We start from the raw sequence: 17,485 nt of genomic DNA, 5'->3' as shown, positions 1-17,485 counted from the left end.
CTTGACGTGAGGTGAGCTCTGGCTTTCCACCTCGAGCGGACCAAGCCATTCAGAAAGTCTTGACAACTGTTCGTTGCCTTGGCTGAGTGTGCGAAGGGTCAGTCTGTTTCCACTCAGTGGCTTTCTAAGTGGATCACTTCATGCATCTGTTCCTGTTATGAGCTGGCGGGGGTTCACCTGCCACCCATTGTGAGGGCACACTCGACTCGGGCACAGGCCTCGTCAGCTGCCTTCATGGCCCACATCCCCATCCAGGACACTTGTAGGGCCGCCACGTGGTCTTCGGTTCACCTCGCACTATGCAATAGTCTCCCAGGCCAGGGATGACACCGACTTCGGCAGGGCTGTCCTCTGTCCTGGGAACTTGTGAACGCCTACCCACCTCCAACAGATATAGTTTGGAATCGCCTATTGTGGAATACACATGAGCAATCACTCGAAGAAAAAAAGGTAATTGTCTTTTCCGTAACTGATGTTCAAGATGTGGTGTTCATGTCTATTCCACATCCCACCGTCATTCCCCTCTGTTGGAGTTGTCTGGCAAGAAGGAACTGAAGGTGGGGGGAGTGCAGCCCTCCTTATACCATGCCAGGCAGGCGCCGCTCCAGGGGTCACGGGATGGGCGGGGGCACTCCCCCCTACGGGTACTGCTAGGGGAAAAAATTCCAGCACCGGTGCATGTGGCGAGCACACATACCTATTGTGGAATAGACCTAAGCAACACATCTCGAAGAACACCAGTTACGGAAAAGGTAACTGTCTTTTTCTCATTGTATCCCATAAGAAAATGACTCTTTAAAGCATTTGAACCAAATGTATAAATCAAACTTCAAATGTAACCCTCAATATTCATTTTGTATTAGTACTACTTTTAAGCTTAGGCATGTTTTGTGAGCTGCTGTTTCACTAACGTACTAGTTATGAATATTTATACACATGTCAATATTTTGTCAGGCTTTCAGATGTTTGTCTGATCTAGCGCACACACAGGATGAATAAACCAGTACACAGTTTGTATTGCTTCTTAAAATAACTGTAGATAAATTTTGAGTTAAGGAGTCTGGCTTAAACTAACTTCATCCTTGCATCACCACTTGCTGCTTAGATATTTCAGCATGTTGTGTTCCTTGGTAATATAGTCTAGGATTTAATTTAGGCTTATTAAAATCACATTTTGTTTGGCCCATCACAGGTGTACATACGCTTGTTGACAAAAACGTGTATGGTTTTAGAGTTGTCAAGCAAAAATGCATAAAACTAAAGTGGGAAATATATCTAATTGGATCATTAAAATCTCTCTTCCTCTTCACCAACAGCTGCAGAAATACAAAGAATACTGCATCAACTTGGAACACCACAAGACACGCCTGAATTGCGGCAACAGCTGTAAGTACTTTACATGAAGATCTCTCATTTCACTGTATTGTAAGTACTGCCTCAGTAGGTGACAGTGATTTTAGCAAAGTGCCCAGCCTTGTTGGGAGTGGGATGGTGGAAGTAGAACAGACGTATTAAAGTTTAAACATGAAAAAATTAATCTGAGGTATTTTTGTAACCTATAGGATCTTGCCATGCTAACCTACCTAACTGGCAGTTCTCAGTACTTCTGCTGAACATATGCGTGTTTAAATGTAAACACAGACAAACTGACAGCACTGGAAGGTACTGATTTGGCTCTAGGGATTTAAAAACCTCCAGAACGTTCTTTTTGTAGAGCACGCAATGTGGCATAGTCTGGAGGGGGGGATGCTTTTGTGGGGTACTGCAAGAAGGCAAAGTGAAACTGTTAAACAATGCTAACCACAGTATCTAGTGAAATTACAAGGTGAACATATGCCGAAAATACTAGAAAAAGCAGAAGTTAAATAAGGCCAGTTGTCAGAAGTTACACTGCAGTTCAGCCCTCTGAATGTGGGCTTTCATTCATGTCCCATTGAAGGAGACTACTAGCCACTCTGTTCCTCAATACAGAGGCTCATTCGACTTGGACCAAACTCTACTACTTTTACTCTTTAATCCTAACACACACGTGCACAGGCTGCATCTGCAAACTCCTTGAGTGAGAAAGTTGGCAGACTTCTCTGTGGCTGTTAATATAGCACGGTAGCCACTGAATGGCAGGAGGGAAGTGTACATTAGACCAGGCCTGTAACATTCATTCTGGGCAGGACTCTAATTACTCTGAGCTAGGAGTACAAAATTGGTGACATACAACCCTGGATCCACAATGGATTTCTTACTGATGACGGTGATTGGAAGTAAACTCTAACACTTATACAGTAACTAATCTTTGAGTTTAGTAAAGTTCCTGTTGCACTTGGGCATCATTCAGCATGGAGCGGGGAATGGGGGGCGGGAGGGGATGCTGCTGGGCATTCTAGTGCTGCTTCCTGGTTTTTTAGCCATTTGCACATATGATTGCAGTGATTATATATTGAAAATTAAGGACATAATTGCATACCTACATTAGTTGAAAATCTGATCTTGGCTAGTATGGTTTGATCAGATTATGCCAGTAGTCCCCAAACTCTTTACCTTGCGTGCCCCCCTCTCCTCCGGTATGTGCCCCGCGAGCCAGGGCTGGGAGCAGGGACACATCTCTGGGAGGGAGGGGAAGTTAGGTGGCGGAGGCTGGGGCCCCAGCTGGAGGCGGGGCTGTGAGAGCTAGCCTGGGCCCCAGCTGTGCCCCTTCCCCTGAACATTCGTCCACACTCCTCCGTGGGATGTCCCGCACTTTGGGGACCTCTGACTTATGTAATGTTTTCTTTGGATTGAGGGTAAACTGGCTACAACTACATCTACAAAACCAAAGTTATTCTGGTACAGTATGGGGGAAAATTGAACGTATACCAGAGGAGTGATGCTCTGCTCCCTGAAACTGGGGAAGCCATGTGCCTTTTGTTGTACAGATTTGCAATCTGGGAGTACTTTTATATCCCTAGCTGCTTCTAAATGTCCAGGAAAATAATGATGATGATATGGCAGATGTTTAAAATATCTGGGATGGGTCTGGCATGCTTCATGTTTTTCTGTTTGAGTCATTCTGCAGAATCTAAGCTTTCTTTAAAAAAAAAAAAAAAAAAAAAAAAAAAAAAAACTGAGACTGTGAAGATCCCTTTCCAGTCACTTTTGAATGGTTGACTTAAGCAGTGCTGTTTGCCTCAGTCTCCAGATAGACAGCGCCTCTGTCACAATTTCAGTCTATGCTGCCATTTTACAGCGCTGCAACTTCCTTGCTCAGGAGTGTGGAAAAAACCCATCCCTGAGCGATGCAAGTTTCAGCGCTGTAATGTGGCAGTATAGACTGTGCACCAGCGCTGGGGGCCACTCCTCTCACGGGGGTGGCTTTTTTACAGTGCTGGGAGAGCTCTCTCCCAGCACTGGTGCCACAACTACACAGCCAGCACTTTAACATTGCCAGTGAAGACATACCCTGAGAGGTGGGAACTCCTGGCCTCTGTTACCTCATTGAAATGTTTTGCCTCTAAAGCTTAATGAGGACACTTTTTGGTGTGTGTTTTTTTTATTGAAACAAACAAACAAAAATTAACCCTTTCATTGCTGATCATTTTGCAGATGAAATGGGGGAGGTGATTGAAGTTAAACCCCTGGGGTGAGGAAGGGAAGGAAATAGAAAGGGAAAGTAAGGAGCATCACAGGGATGGAAAAGGCAGTGAAGGAAAGGAGGATGAGGAAGGCAGAGTAACAAAGGGCATAAATAGCTGTGCTCCTAACGGTGAGTATCTTTCTCCACTAAAAGATACTGAACAAATAATACAAGTTTAGTTACCACATAAAACACATCCTCCCCTTATATTGGTACAAATCTCCAATTGACATCAGGAAGAAATTTGCTATAGATTTAGTGGGTGGCATGATCCTAAATTTACACCTGAGCCAAAGACCACAATTTAAAAAATGAAAATTTGACTGCTAAGTTTCCTTTTTAGATAAATCAAGTTTTCCGGATCTTCTCTTTTTTAGAGTGTGTCTGAAGTCTGCTATATGTATACTTCATTGTTCAGGGGCCACCGCAAAACCATCTTGATTCATTTCATTGAGGTTGCAACTTACTTTTTATTTTTCTACAAATAATTTTGCTTAGGGATATTTCCCAAAATTGCTCTGGTATTTGTAACTTTTTCTGTACAATAGCCAGTGGCCCTCTTGTGGCCGATTCCACTGCTAAATCATTAATTTAACATCATTTCTTTCAGGGTCTGTGTCTCATCCAACACCCGTTTGAGTGATCAGTTCACAGATAGTATAGTGACTAATAGAAATGCCAATAAATAAATCTTTAGTAAGACACTTGGTAACTTTCTTCTAAAAATACTGCTCCTGAGCATCAGTGAAATTGTTCCAGCAAAATAATCCAGTGGCTATAATATAGACTGTGTTTGGTTTAGACAGCAGAAGCAGCAGCATGCAAACCAGCTTGCCAAAGAAACTGACAAGAACATTAAAGAGTTTGGGTCTCTGCCTGCGACAAGCGAACAGGTATAAAAATGAAGAACATGGATCATTTGAACATAATGTTGGCTGATGTAAAGTATCTGAATGGCTTTAGTTATGTAATGAGAGCAATAATATGAATACGAGATGTTGACAACATCCAAGTGAGGTCTGTGTTTAAAATGAATGTTCAGTGCTATGCAGAAGTCACGTAATAGGCCTCAACTGCAGTAAAATGCACAACAGCTTTCTCTAAGCAATTGCTCCTACCGTGTATCAGAACTAAAGCACTCTGACAAGAATTGCTACCACACAGGGTAATTACTATTGCTGCTGATGGTGTGTTGTTGTGACCTGTAGGATTAAGAGATTTAAAATGAGTGAATATGGTCAACAGATGATAATTATTTAATCACTTCTCTCATTCATGTTTGCTGCTCAAACTTTGCACATGGTACATAAATACCTCTGGGACCCCCCCCCCCAAAAAAAATAAAAAAAATTGAAGTGCCTCTTTTGCTTGTCCCTGGAGTCTGAAAGTTTGTGGTAAGAAACTCAACCATGTTGTTTGACCAGACTGTTCTCTCCCACCCTTGCTCCTTGACTCCAAGATGGAAAAGTGGAGGTGATTGACTAAGGGCAAGTTGTAGCTCTTTGCAAATTCAAAGGGAGGGTCAATCTCGAGGAAATTCTCTCATGCCCTCCCAGTGTCCACTCTCAATGGGAGTAGATATTGGAAATTGATATTTTTGTGACACATGATTACAAGGTCATTTCTCCTCTCGGGTACAGTTCAGGGCATACATTCAGCGCTTCTGTCTTATAAATAAATCAGTGAGTTTCCCCTCCTCCCACTGATGCTCTGGGCTGTTTTTACACAGTTTAAATTTTACAATATCAAAATATTCAGCAATTGTACAGTGCACCTACTTAATAGTTAATAAATAAGACAGAAGTTCTCACTAGTGGTTTACTGAAAGCTGTCTGGATGTGAGATGCTGGATCCTCCTTAATTCCGGCTGTTAAATACCAATAAGACAGTTGAAAATACATTGCATTCCTAATACTACTTTTTCACAACTGCTGTAATAGTGTTAGGGTTGTTATGTGAACCCAAATGGGAGGTAGTCCATACAGTCTCAAATGGGAGGGAACATGCCCATGATACCCTCTATTTAAAGTGTGAGGCCCATACTAACAGGAAGAAGGCGGCGGGGGGGGACCCTTGAAATAACTTATTTGTAAAGCCTTGAACAAGAGCCAGCTTGTTTTATGTTGTTGTCAAAATCTGTCTGTCTTTCCTCCAATAGCGTCAAAGAAAAATACAGAAAGATCGTCTTGTGGCGGAGTTCAGTTCTGCACTAGCCAACTTCCAGAGGGTCCAAAGGCAAGCTGCTGAGAAAGAAAAAGATCTTGTAGCCAGAGTAAGAGCCAGCTCTAGGGTATCTGTAAGTATCCAGAAATATATTATTATACTCAAACGTTATTTACATAAAACCTGCCTCTTTATTAGCTTGAGAGCCGCATTCTTACAGGAATTCTCAGTATTGCAGGAGATGTAGAATGTACACACAATGCCTGCATAGTTGTGTGGTGGGTTTTTTTACTTTGCCTCTGAACACAAGATATTAAATTTATAACTTGCATTTCAGTTTAATGGTTTGATTATGGGAAAAATAGCTTCATAATAATTCCTGATTTAAAAGATTTACTTTGTCCTTGTGCCTACATACGGTTTTACAAAGGTGTTCATAGGTGCTCCGCATAGTGCATATTCCCTGATCTTGCTGTGGGAATCATATAGGTACATCTTTGTATGTCTGTAGTGTCCCCTAAAGCAATAGGGATTCTTTTTGGACATAAGGATCCATCTGCTAGACCCCTTTGCAGGATTGAGGCTGTAATGGGCATGGAGTAGGAAACATTGAGTAAAGTAGTAGCTTTCGTTTACTGTCTTTTCTTAGATCCGTCTTTAAATTGAACTTTAGTTAATTTTAGAAAACTAAACTTTTTTGACATTTGGGAATGCAAAATTATGCTCTGATTTTTTTTTTAATTTTTATTTATTTATTTACTTACTTTTTTAATGTAGGCTCAATCCTGACCTTTGACTCCATGAATACAACAGCAGTGTGTATTGGCATAAAATATATTGCAGGCTGCTACCAAGCTCAGTTTTCTCTCTCACGCGCACACACACACCAGCCCCACGCTGAGAACATAAGTGGCATTTTGTTTTAGAGCTAACCAAAGTTAAAGCCCCTTTAATCTTGTTTCATTATGGGAATGTCGACAAACACTTCACTATGTGCCCATCACTCAAATAAAATGGTAATGTTTGCTTTTCCTACAGGCTGGTCCTTCAGAAGATGGTTACAAAGAAGGAACACTTGTCTCTTGGGACAGGTAGGATGACTGTGCATAAACCTTATAACTTGTCTTGTAAATTGATTGGTTAACTCCAATAATGGGGACTTACTTGAGATGCACTGTGTACTGTAGTCCCCAGTTTTAAGAGACTTGTGTGGTGAAACAACATTAAGATCACTTATCCAGTGCATTTAAATAACCTATTTGTTAAGGCACGCTATGTGTTTCTTTTGTTGTTGTTTTTTTGTACCCCTCTAAAAGCTAATGATCACAAGCTGCTAGTATTCTACAGAAGTTGAAATTAGAACTGAAAATATCAATTTCAATAATATCTTCTTTATTCTTTTTTCTATTTTTTTTAATTTTTTTTTTAAAGTTATTGCTTTAGGGTCTCCTGGCCTTTAATGTGATCAGTTTGTTAACTGAAACAATGGAATTTTATCTCGTTCGTTCGTTCATTCTTCTCCCTGCAGAAGGAAATAGAAAACTAAAATTAGTTGTTGAAAAATGTAATACAATTATATTACAATAGAGCCCAGAAGCTTCAACAAAGATAAGGGCCTAATTGTGATAGGCATAGTACCAAACTCTCCTTCCTCCTAACCCCCTTGCCCCCCCCCCCCCAAAAAAAAAAACCCACACCAGAGTTGCTGCCACCAAATGAATCTTTATTTCCATGTGTAATGGACTCCGAGCTAAGGATTTTACGTGTTTGAGTCATTCAGGTTAGATTTAGCTAACCCTGCTGCGTTCCTGATTATTTTCAGAGACTAAACCACCAACTGCAAGATAAGGGGGAGAAACAGGCTAGTGGGTGGATATATGATGTTTAATAACCTTAAGTAAAAATGTACAAGCATAAGAAAAATTTTCAAAAGCCTTTTTAAAATTCGTATGAATTAACAAACATTTAAAATGGAATGTGCTTCCTCTAGTTTGTGAGGATCTTCTGAAGAAAGGGAATGTGATAAGGAGCTTTCATCCAACTATGCCTGTAGAGGACAACATAAAAACAGTTCAGCCTTTTGTCTTTTATCCTTCCAGATTAGGACAGCTGGGCCTCTAAAACTTGGATCAAGATATTTAACTATTCAGTTTTATGGATTAATACCTGCATTTTCTCAAAGTGGCTTCTAAATCAGACTCCACTAACGAGGAAAGGCAAAATGGAGTACAGCCTCCAAATGACACTCCATTCAGAATCCAAATCAAAAGATGCGTTTAATATCTGCATGCTTAGTTAGAAAATGCTGAGCCAAAACACTAGGTTTTAAGGCAGTGGTGGGCAAACTATGGCCCACGGGCCACATCCAGCCTGTCAGGCCTTTTAATCTGGCTCTCGAGCTCCAGATGTGGAGCAGGATCAGGGGCTTGCTGCTGCTTCCAGGAGCCACGCGGCATCTCCCCACTCCAGCTCCTATGTGTAGGGGCAGCCAGGGGGCTCTCTGCACACTGCCCCTGCCCCAAGCGCTGCCCCCCGCAGCTCCCATTGCCCAGGAACCGCAGCCAATGGGAGCTGCAGGGGCAGCACCTCTGCATAGGAGCCATAGGGGGGCATGCTGCTGCTTCTGTGAGGTGCTTGAGGTAAGCACTGCCTCCACCCCTGAGCCGCCCCCTGCACCTCTGCCCCAGCCCTGATTTCCCCCCACCCCCCTCAGTCCCAGTTCGGAGCACCCTCCTGCACTTCAAACCCCCTCATCCCCCAGCCCAATGCCCGCTCCCACACCCTGAACTTCTCATTTCTGGCCCCATCTCAGAGCCTGCACCCCCAGCCAGAGCCCTCAGCCCCTCCTGTACCCCAGTCTCCGATTTCATGAGCATTCATGGCCCACCATACAGTTTTTATACCTTGGGCCACAAATGCCCACCCCTGTTCTAAGGAGTTTCATATGTCAAAGCTGTTTAATAGCTTGCTTGTATAACTTCCTTTATTGAGGGCCTGAGGATTCAGGCCTTTCACATCAGCTGTACATAGATTTTTGCAAAGGTAAAAACAACATCATGTCTTGTTAATAGTGAGTTTAATGTGTATTCTCTGTACTTTAATCTTTTTAACATGAAGTGTTTTTCAACTTTGTGTATAAGAGCAGTTCAGCCAGTCTGAGTATTCTTCGGGTTTTTTTGGGGTTGTTTGTGGTTTTGTGCAGTCAACCTCAAGCACAAGTGCAAGATGAAGATATTACAGAAGATGATCTCCGTCTTATTGAGGAGAGAGAGTCCTCCATCAGGCAGCTTGAGGTAAGCAGCGCTGCTATGTGCAGCGTTAGAACAAACTTGAGAATACTTCCTAATGCAGCAGGTATTAACATTATTGGGAGGAATCCATCATTAAAAATTAGAAAATTATTTTTTTAATGCAGAAATTGCTTTTACGCAGTAAGTAAAGAGCTGCACGTGGAATTCCCTACACAAAAACAACTTTTCGCTGTTCTATTAAGCAGTGCCATGGTCTACTAAGCTCTCTTGACTTCACTGGAGGAATAAGTAGTCACCCATATGTCTACCAATAAGATAGAACTTGGGTTTTCATGCAGATATCCCTAGAACTATGGGGTGGTGTTTTTTGTTTTTGTTTTGTTTTTTTCCCCCCAAAGACTTCTCATCCTAAAGCATCTTTACAGACATGCAGTGTAGCCCAGTATTGCCATTTGTTCTTGTCCATGGCTTGTTCCTCCATTAAGTCCATCTTTTTTCAAAGGCAAATTTTAAATAAAATGCAAAATGTCCCCTCTACAGGATTTTCCAGGTGTAGGTATTTTTCAGTTCTTCCTGGTATCCATTGCCTTTAATATCATTGTCTGGAAATGCAGGATACCCATTTTTATTACATTTAATATGTTTAACTCCTATTTATACTATGTATGCATATAAAGTACCAATAGTTTGGCACAGGAAATATTGACTCCAGTAATGACTGAATTTTTCTGAGACTGAACAGAAATGCTTGAGGACAATCCATCTGTCTGTGCATTCATCTACCAATAGCAAAACAAAAAAACTTGGATGGGAGAGGCAGGGGAAATTCCAATATTTTAAATCAAAAGAAGTACTAATGAACATATTAAATGACTCAGAAATGGAAATATAGGTTAAGGATTAATGGCATTGTGGCTGTTGTGGGTTTTGAAAAAGTAACTCCCTTTTAAAACACCAGTGGAAATGAATGATGGATTCCAGACTGACTGATATTATATTGAGCTCCAGCAAACTCCACCAACAATTAAGAGTCTGGAATTTGACCTTAAACAGGCAATTTTGGTGACGCATGAGACAAATAAAATCCAGTCCTCTTTTTCTTCATAGGCTTTGCAATACTGATTAAGAACTTATTTTTGTGAAAAAACAGAGATGTGGGTAATTAGATAAATAGGAAATGTAAGCAAAACAACAAGGTGACATGTCACTTTATCATAACCACATTGTAATAGTTAATATTGTGTATGTGTTACTGCCCTCTACTGGATTCAACTATTTTTTGCTAACTAAGGGCTGGTCAATAAGAGTTGCACAAGTTTGAGTTAACAGACATAGTTAAATTGCTGGAAAACCTTATGGGAAGACTTATTTCCGTTTGGTTTAAGTTCTTAAAGAAATTATTTAAGGCATATTGAGATAAGCTAGACTTAAACTGACAGAAGTGTGTTTACGTTGAATTTTGCACTATTTTAACTAAGGTCATGTATATGCAGAGAGTAAGCACTAGATTTCCACCCCAACTTGCTGCGCATTAATTCTCTGCATAGATAAGCCCTAAGCTAGTTTAAGAACACCTTTAGTTAAGCCATTGCAAGTTTCTGTGTCGACAAGACCTTAGAAATTGGCCTCTTGCACTAATAGGATGCACAGTGCAACTGATTTTGCGTATTTAGATGAACACGATAGTATTCTTTTAATCCAAATTAAAACTTGAGCTTGAAAAAGAATTTATATTAGCTTCTTGGCACAGGAAACCATAGCTGCCTTGTCTGAAATAATGCACAATGCTTAGCCAACCTCAGGAGTGTCCCATGGTATTTGCTAATTGTTTGTTTTTTAAAAAAATTTCTCTTGCAGGCAGATATTATGGACATCAATGAAATATTTAAAGATTTAGGAATGATGATTCATGAACAGGGTGATGTGATAGGTAAGCACAGATCATAAAATATTTTAGAAAATTTACATGAAATTTAGAAATTGGTGGGGGAGAAAAGAGAATAATATCCCACTGGTTTATGTAATTATTCATCATGATGAATAATGCTTGGATCTTATTTTTAAACCACAAAATCATGATTTTCCAGAAACTAGCAAAATGAAATTTGATGTTTTTGATGCAGCTTTTTTTGAGTTCTATATTGGCAGAGATTGTTGGGTGATCTGTTAAAGTAGTCAGGAAATCCAGTACACTTGGAAAAATGGCTTTAACTGTAGTTTCAGGTCCTACTCCTTTGTTTTGAGTTTTGCTTCCAATTTTTGTGAGGTTTTAATTGCACTTATTTTTGTGAAATGTCTTTCTCCCCATTTCTGAGTGAATGACCAACCTAAAATGGGGGAAAAAATGCAAAGTATAAAGAAACTTCAGGGGGAAAAAAAGCAACGTTTATTTCCTCGGTTCTTTATGTTGGGCAAAGCAAATTAAGGGCTTGTATCCACTTACTGGGTGTGGTGATTGATCCACCGGGGGTTGATTTAGCAGATCTAGTGAAGATCTGCTAAATAGACTGCTGATTGCTCTCCGGTACTCCACCAGAACAAGAAGCATAAGGTAAGTTGACGGGAGAAACTCTTCCATCAACCCAGCATGGTGTAGACATCATAAAAGGTCGACGTAAGTTACATTGACTCCGGTTACGTTATTCATGTAGCTGGAGTCGCGTAACTTAGGTCAACTAAGCCCCGTAGCGTAGACCTGCCCTAAGCTAAACCCACAACAGACACTGTTTTTCCAAAAAAAGATCATCCACACAGGGAGTTACACTGTTGTCATTATGTTGGTTTGATAATGCCAGTAAATTACCTTGAGTAAGCCCTTAGTTAGTTCAGTAAATGCAAATTTAAATGCACACCATTTTCTCAGAGTACAACTAAATAACACTCTTCTAAGCAATAGTCACAGACTGGCTGTGGGGTGTGTGGGTGTGCGCGCAGATGCGCGCACGACCACAAAACTGTCTCAGTTACTGATCCACCAAATCTTTCAAACAAAATTTCCATCAATTGAATTTCATACCAAGTGGTGGTATTAAGAAGTTCTGGGTCACTCATTTCATCTGTCACCACTTTCTTCTCATATCTACACCTTTCTCTGAGCTGTAAGCACTCTTCAGTTCTCAAACACCAGCTTTCTGAGAAACTATCCTTATTGGTCCACATCGCAAGCCAACCCTCCGCTTCTAGAATACCTGAACTTGGAAGTTCTTATAATATCTGAAGTCAACCTTGAAATACTCTGGGCGCTTCAGAAGTTAGCCTGGTCGTTGTTACAGTACACACAGGAAAAATGACAAACGAGGAAAGTTCCATAATGCAGTAGGATAAAGTTTGTGTGTTAGTGAAGGTAAATGCAAATCAAAAGTGATTGTTCTTGCACTTTGCTCTATGTGTATTTGAGTGTTTTATTTACTGTGTTTATCAAAGTTAGTTTTAATGCTTTTTAGGGATACAAACTTATTAACTTTTTATTCAGGAGAGTAAAATGAAAATAAATACCATGAGGTGATGGTAAATTACTACCTATAGGTCCTGTTTATACCATGTTGTTGATTTTAGCCATTAATCATTCGGAGGGTGGTGGTTTTGTCTTGCAGTAAGTACTTTACCTGATGCAATTGTACATAGAAATTCTAGGGGTAGGCTTGTTGGGATTTAATTTTGTGAGAGTAAATGTCTGCTCTGGGAATATGGAAGATCAGAAATTCAGCAGCTGTAATTGAATTAGTAACAGGTGGCAAACACATGAGGCTTTTACTGCATCGGGCTTTAATTGAAAATTTGACTTTTTCTTTCTTTTTAAAAGACAGCATAGAAGCCAATGTAGAAAATGCTGAGGTACATGTCCAGCAGGGAAACCAGCAGCTGTCAAGAGCAGCAGACTACCAGGTAATATCTGTGCAAACTGCCAGTCATCTATCAATTGTCCCTTTCAGTTGTTTGTCTTAAACCACAACTTCTATAATAAAAATTAATTCTTCCTCGTTAATTTTTTTAACGGTTTGGAGACTTACTCAAAGGCCCAAGACTGGCATAGGATAGGATCTCTGGGTGACTGTTCCAAATTCAGCCAGGTTGATAGTAACAAAAAGTCAGTGCCTTCTGAAAGTCTAAAAAACCATCATAACTGACCCTCTCCTTTCCAGTACAGTGAGGGAAGGCTTGAATGTGCTTGGGGAATGAATCTATCCTTTACTTGGTAACTTCCGTAAGTCAGGATCGGGGTTCATTGGTAGGGCAGTATGGGGAGGTTTTGTGCTGCTGCTGGTCAGGCTGCATAAATCTCTTCTGCGCATAGAAGACTTTGCTTTCCAGTTTTTGCAGTGTTCACGGACTTTAAAAATAAAATGAAAGAGAAAAGTTTTAGAAACCTGTAAAAGGCTTCTTTTTTTTTTTTAAGTCTATTTAGAGATCCTTAAATTTTGGCCTGTGTAAAGATAATCTTATTAGTAATACATTCTTTTCCTTGAACACTTCTCTGCTCAAGTTGGCCTTCTCATTTTAAAGTCTTACACATGTTGCAGTTATAGCCAGGCAAACAGATCAATGGGGAAAATTTTATTAAACCTGTATTTGTCTGCTGGCTTGTAAGGGACAAAATAAGGTGGCCAACTTTTTTCTAAAATATAGGCAGGGCTGGTAGCACCACTTACTAAGATTGCCCAACAGTTCCCATTATAAGACTCTGTTTTCAGTTGCTTATAAGTTTCCACGCTTTAATGATTTTGGCTGAAGTTTTCCAGAAAATTTCAGCCAGGCAGACGCTGGAATGGAAAATGTGTCTTAAATGATTCATCCGTCTCAAAGAACAAGGCTAGCGGAACATTGACAACTTTTGTCCACGCTAAAAAATTCTGGTGACCTTTTTATTTGAAAAGTTTTAGCATCCCATGGATTTTGGAGAGGGACTTGAAATTTGGCTGAGGAATGGCCTTTGTGTCAGGATGGGCCTTTTGACATCCCTGCGAAAATCCATCCAAATTTGGCCAAGTTATAAGCCTTTGGAAAAAAAAAAACATAGTTCATACATACTCAGTAAAGACTTACTTGATATTTAGCAGCTAAAATATAATTATTCAATCCTCATTGAGCATGCTCAAGCCTCTCGCAGCTCCTAGTGCTGAGCATATTGCATATGTGCCATCCCCACAGAGCTACTGAGTATGCTCCCTCCAGTTCAGGGCTGTGAGGGTGAAGCCAGACCTCCCCTGTAATGGCTGATCCCAGCTATTCTGGGACTCAGGCCCTGGAATGGAGAGCCTGTCTCTCCTGCATTCACAATGACTTCCCTGCTGGTATCCAGGCAGCATGGAGGAGGAAGCCATCAGATTCATCTGCAGGGAGTGAGGGAGGAGGGAACCAGATTGCCATGTGGGAAAGGAGTAGATTGGGACAAGGAGTCCAACAAGACTGCGATTGGAAGGGTGCAGGGGGAGAAACTCGGGCTGGCTCAGTAAGTAGACTGGAAGATGGAGATGGGAGAGAATGGTTGGGCAAGGAGACTGGGAGTTAGCTTGGGAGACTGAGTGAAAGTGTGTTACTGGCAGTGGGGGTCTGGGAGCGGGCTGCGTGTCAGGGAGAACACTGAATTTTTACTGTGGGGAGGGGTGGAAGACTAGAACTTGGAGGAGATGCCTACCTCCTGGTTCTTCATCCCAGTTATCCCCTCCCCCCTTCTTTGTCCAGGTTCCAGTCCCAGTCTGTCTTCCTCCCTGGGCTCCTCATCCTAATTCTGCACCTCCCAAAACACACCTTGGTTCCTTGTCCCAGGCTCCTGCACCCCCAACCAGCTCACAGCCCCTATCTCCACCCATACTCTCTGCCTTTGTCCCAGTCTACTCTTTCCACTGTCCCTCCCCCTCCAGCCCTTACTGACAAAAAATCTAAATATACATTCTCCCTGGCATCTCAAGAAATGTAATGAATTTTTCCAATGTGAATTCCAAATACCCTTGAAATCTGAGTTAAGTTATAATTTTTATTTGTTTCCTGAACGACTTCTGCCTGTTAACCATTCACTGTCTTCATTGTCTTTTTTTAAGTACACTGCTCATTTAGATTGTGTAAATAGCAGAACCACAGAAGCAGTTGCTGAGTAGTTCTTAACGCTGCACAACAATTATATTTTTGTATTCACAGCGCAAGTCCCGAAAGAAAATGTGCATCATCATTCTTGTGCTTGTCATTGGAGCAGTGGTTCTTGGACTCATCATATGGGCATCTACGAGATAAAACTGTGGAAAGAGCATTATTTAAATTCTGCAAGAAAACTCCTACAATCACTTTTGTCTGCTTCTGAAGCTGTTCAGTAAATGATGGTTCTGTACTTTATCACTGTTGCTTTTTTTAAAAAAACAAACCTGCAAAATGACTGTTTGTACCACTAGTTGGTGTAACTTCCTTCCATTCTTGGATTTGAGAATGTTGTCTTGCCAGTATAGCCAATCAGTCAGCTTTATAAACTTAGTTTTCATGGTAAAGTTAATAAATAAACACTCTAAATATTTTGGGCTAATCAGAATTTTTGATAAAGTGAGGCATAATCTGCTTTGATATTTCTAAGTGTTGCCAAATGAAAACAGACTTTCCTGAACTTATTCTCATTGGGACAACACACTTATGGTCACAAATTATTTTTAAGCTGGTGAATAGGTCTTCCCACTCGCTGTCTCCTATGCATTATTCAAGATTATAACATAAAAGATCACGTTGATGTAAGAAAGCTATCCTTCACTATTGAAGCCTTTGGATTAGGTGTTCAGTTTCTGTTTGACTAGGAAATCTTTCATAGATTTCATTTGTCTTTATCTGGCAGTAGGTATCTGTGTGCCAGGCAAAGCCTATTTTATATGTAGAATGGATGGCAATAAATTATTAATATAGGCTTTTTGATTAAGCTCTTAAATTTAAAATGAGACTTTGGGCCATATTTTTAGTTGGTATTCGTGCACCTAATTTATGTATACAAATCTCATACTTTCATGCCTAAAATAAGTGTTGAAAATGATTATGCACAATGGAACATGTTTGACTGAACATCTGGGTCTAATTTTAGTTGTGGACTCTTAAGTATGATATTGGGAACAGTGGAAAATTTGTAGTTTCCTAATTGCACTTGAACTCCAGTGATCTGAACCTGCTGTTGTGGTACAAATACTTTGAACAGTACAGACCCCAGTTTGTAAAAAATGTATTTGTTTCTTACACAGTCAGAGAGAAGGATTATATTTAAATGTGGTGTTCATGACTGATTAAGATCTCTATTTCCAAATGCCAATCAGCTGAACTGACTCAACTTGCTCAGAAGCTTGGCTTACAGCTTTCCAATTTTTTTCCTTTTTGTGCCATTTTGTACTGATCCATAATTAGAAAGGTAATCTATTTGCCTTTCTAATTGATATGATAGTGCACTAATCAAGAATATTGTGCAGATTAAAATGTCACTTAATCTGTATTTTATAAAATTCTTGTACAGCAGTTTGATAGAGAATGCACTGTTTACATGACAAGATGAGATTTACTAATTGAGAACCATTTAACTGTAAGTATCTGTGGACTTAAAATTGTAACCATGAATCCAAAATAAAGATGTTGTTTTTAAAGTGAAGGTTTTTCAGAATGGTTTTTCTGTACCAACACACATCACTTACCAATAGATTAAAACTCATGTAAAGGGCGACACACTCAAATTGTAAGATGCAAATATGCAGTCTGATCCACACAAGGACTTTACATCTGTGTGTGGGCCTGTTGACGTAAATGGGAATCCATGTGTATAAGTTCAGATTGCAGGGTCAAGACCCAGCCTTGGATAATGGAAATTAATGTCTTTCTGAAGGCTGGCTGTTCAGGAGGATATATTTATTACCAGTTCTTCGTAATTTTTAATATATAGGATAGGAGCCCAGAATTACAGGAGGGGCACCTATAGATGTGTGTTAAATTTTGGAAGAAATACGCTTTAATTTCCAGTTCTTAGTGCTGAAGTATTTGAGTTTCAAACACTGCAGGGGTATGTTCTTTTATTTAAAATCTGTGGCTTTTTTTTTTTTTGGTTGTGGGGGCGCGGCGATTGGAATCTCTTCAATTGCAGGAACATGGTCTGTTGGTTTTAGAATTTTTTATAAAAGCTTTTCTAAAAAAATGTGGGCCAATTTCTTTGTCCATTCTCAATCTTGGTTAGAATTGAGTATGGTGACCTAAAAGTGACTCTCTAACAATGTCACTGTGGGGTTGTCACACATTTACTTGGATACAGCAAGTAAAACCAACAAAAATACTTGTGATTCCCTAAATCTCAGAACTGTAAATACAAATTTAGGATCTGAAAATAGCTTTCTTCTTTCCCCTCCATCTTGTGACTCACCCCTTCACCCACCACTCCCTGCTATTGAAAATTCTACAGGCACATACTGCCATCAGTTACACCTGTCCAAACTCATTGACTTCAAAGGGAGCTGTGTGGGCG

At 40.3% G+C, this 17,485-nt stretch overlaps 1 protein-coding gene across 2 annotated transcripts in view; it reads left to right on the top strand.

Moving 5' to 3' along the window:
* Window positions 1-16,624, top strand: part of STX7 (syntaxin 7) — a 42,635-nt gene extending 26,011 nt beyond the window's left edge. For both annotated transcript variants that reach the window (XM_084624609.1, XM_084624610.1), the window contains 8 exons: window positions 1,317-1,386; window positions 4,410-4,500; window positions 5,766-5,903; window positions 6,809-6,861; window positions 8,973-9,063; window positions 10,879-10,951; window positions 12,824-12,906; window positions 15,157-16,624. In XM_084624609.1, the coding sequence (XP_084480735.1) occupies window positions 1,317-1,386; window positions 4,410-4,500; window positions 5,766-5,903; window positions 6,809-6,861; window positions 8,973-9,063; window positions 10,879-10,951; window positions 12,824-12,906; window positions 15,157-15,249 (692 nt within the window). In that variant the 3' untranslated portion in view covers window positions 15,250-16,624. The remainder of the gene's footprint in view (window positions 1-1,316; window positions 1,387-4,409; window positions 4,501-5,765; window positions 5,904-6,808; window positions 6,862-8,972; window positions 9,064-10,878; window positions 10,952-12,823; window positions 12,907-15,156) is intronic.
* The last annotated feature ends 861 nt before the right edge of the window (window positions 16,625-17,485 follow it).

This window comes from Lepidochelys olivacea, assembly GCF_965140295.1.
Source record: "Lepidochelys olivacea isolate rLepOli2 genome assembly, chromosome: 3".
Classification (NCBI taxonomy): Eukaryota; Metazoa; Chordata; order Testudines; family Cheloniidae; genus Lepidochelys; species Lepidochelys olivacea.
Note: the sequence above shows the minus strand (reverse complement) of the source record. Positions and strands in the feature narration are given on the sequence as shown.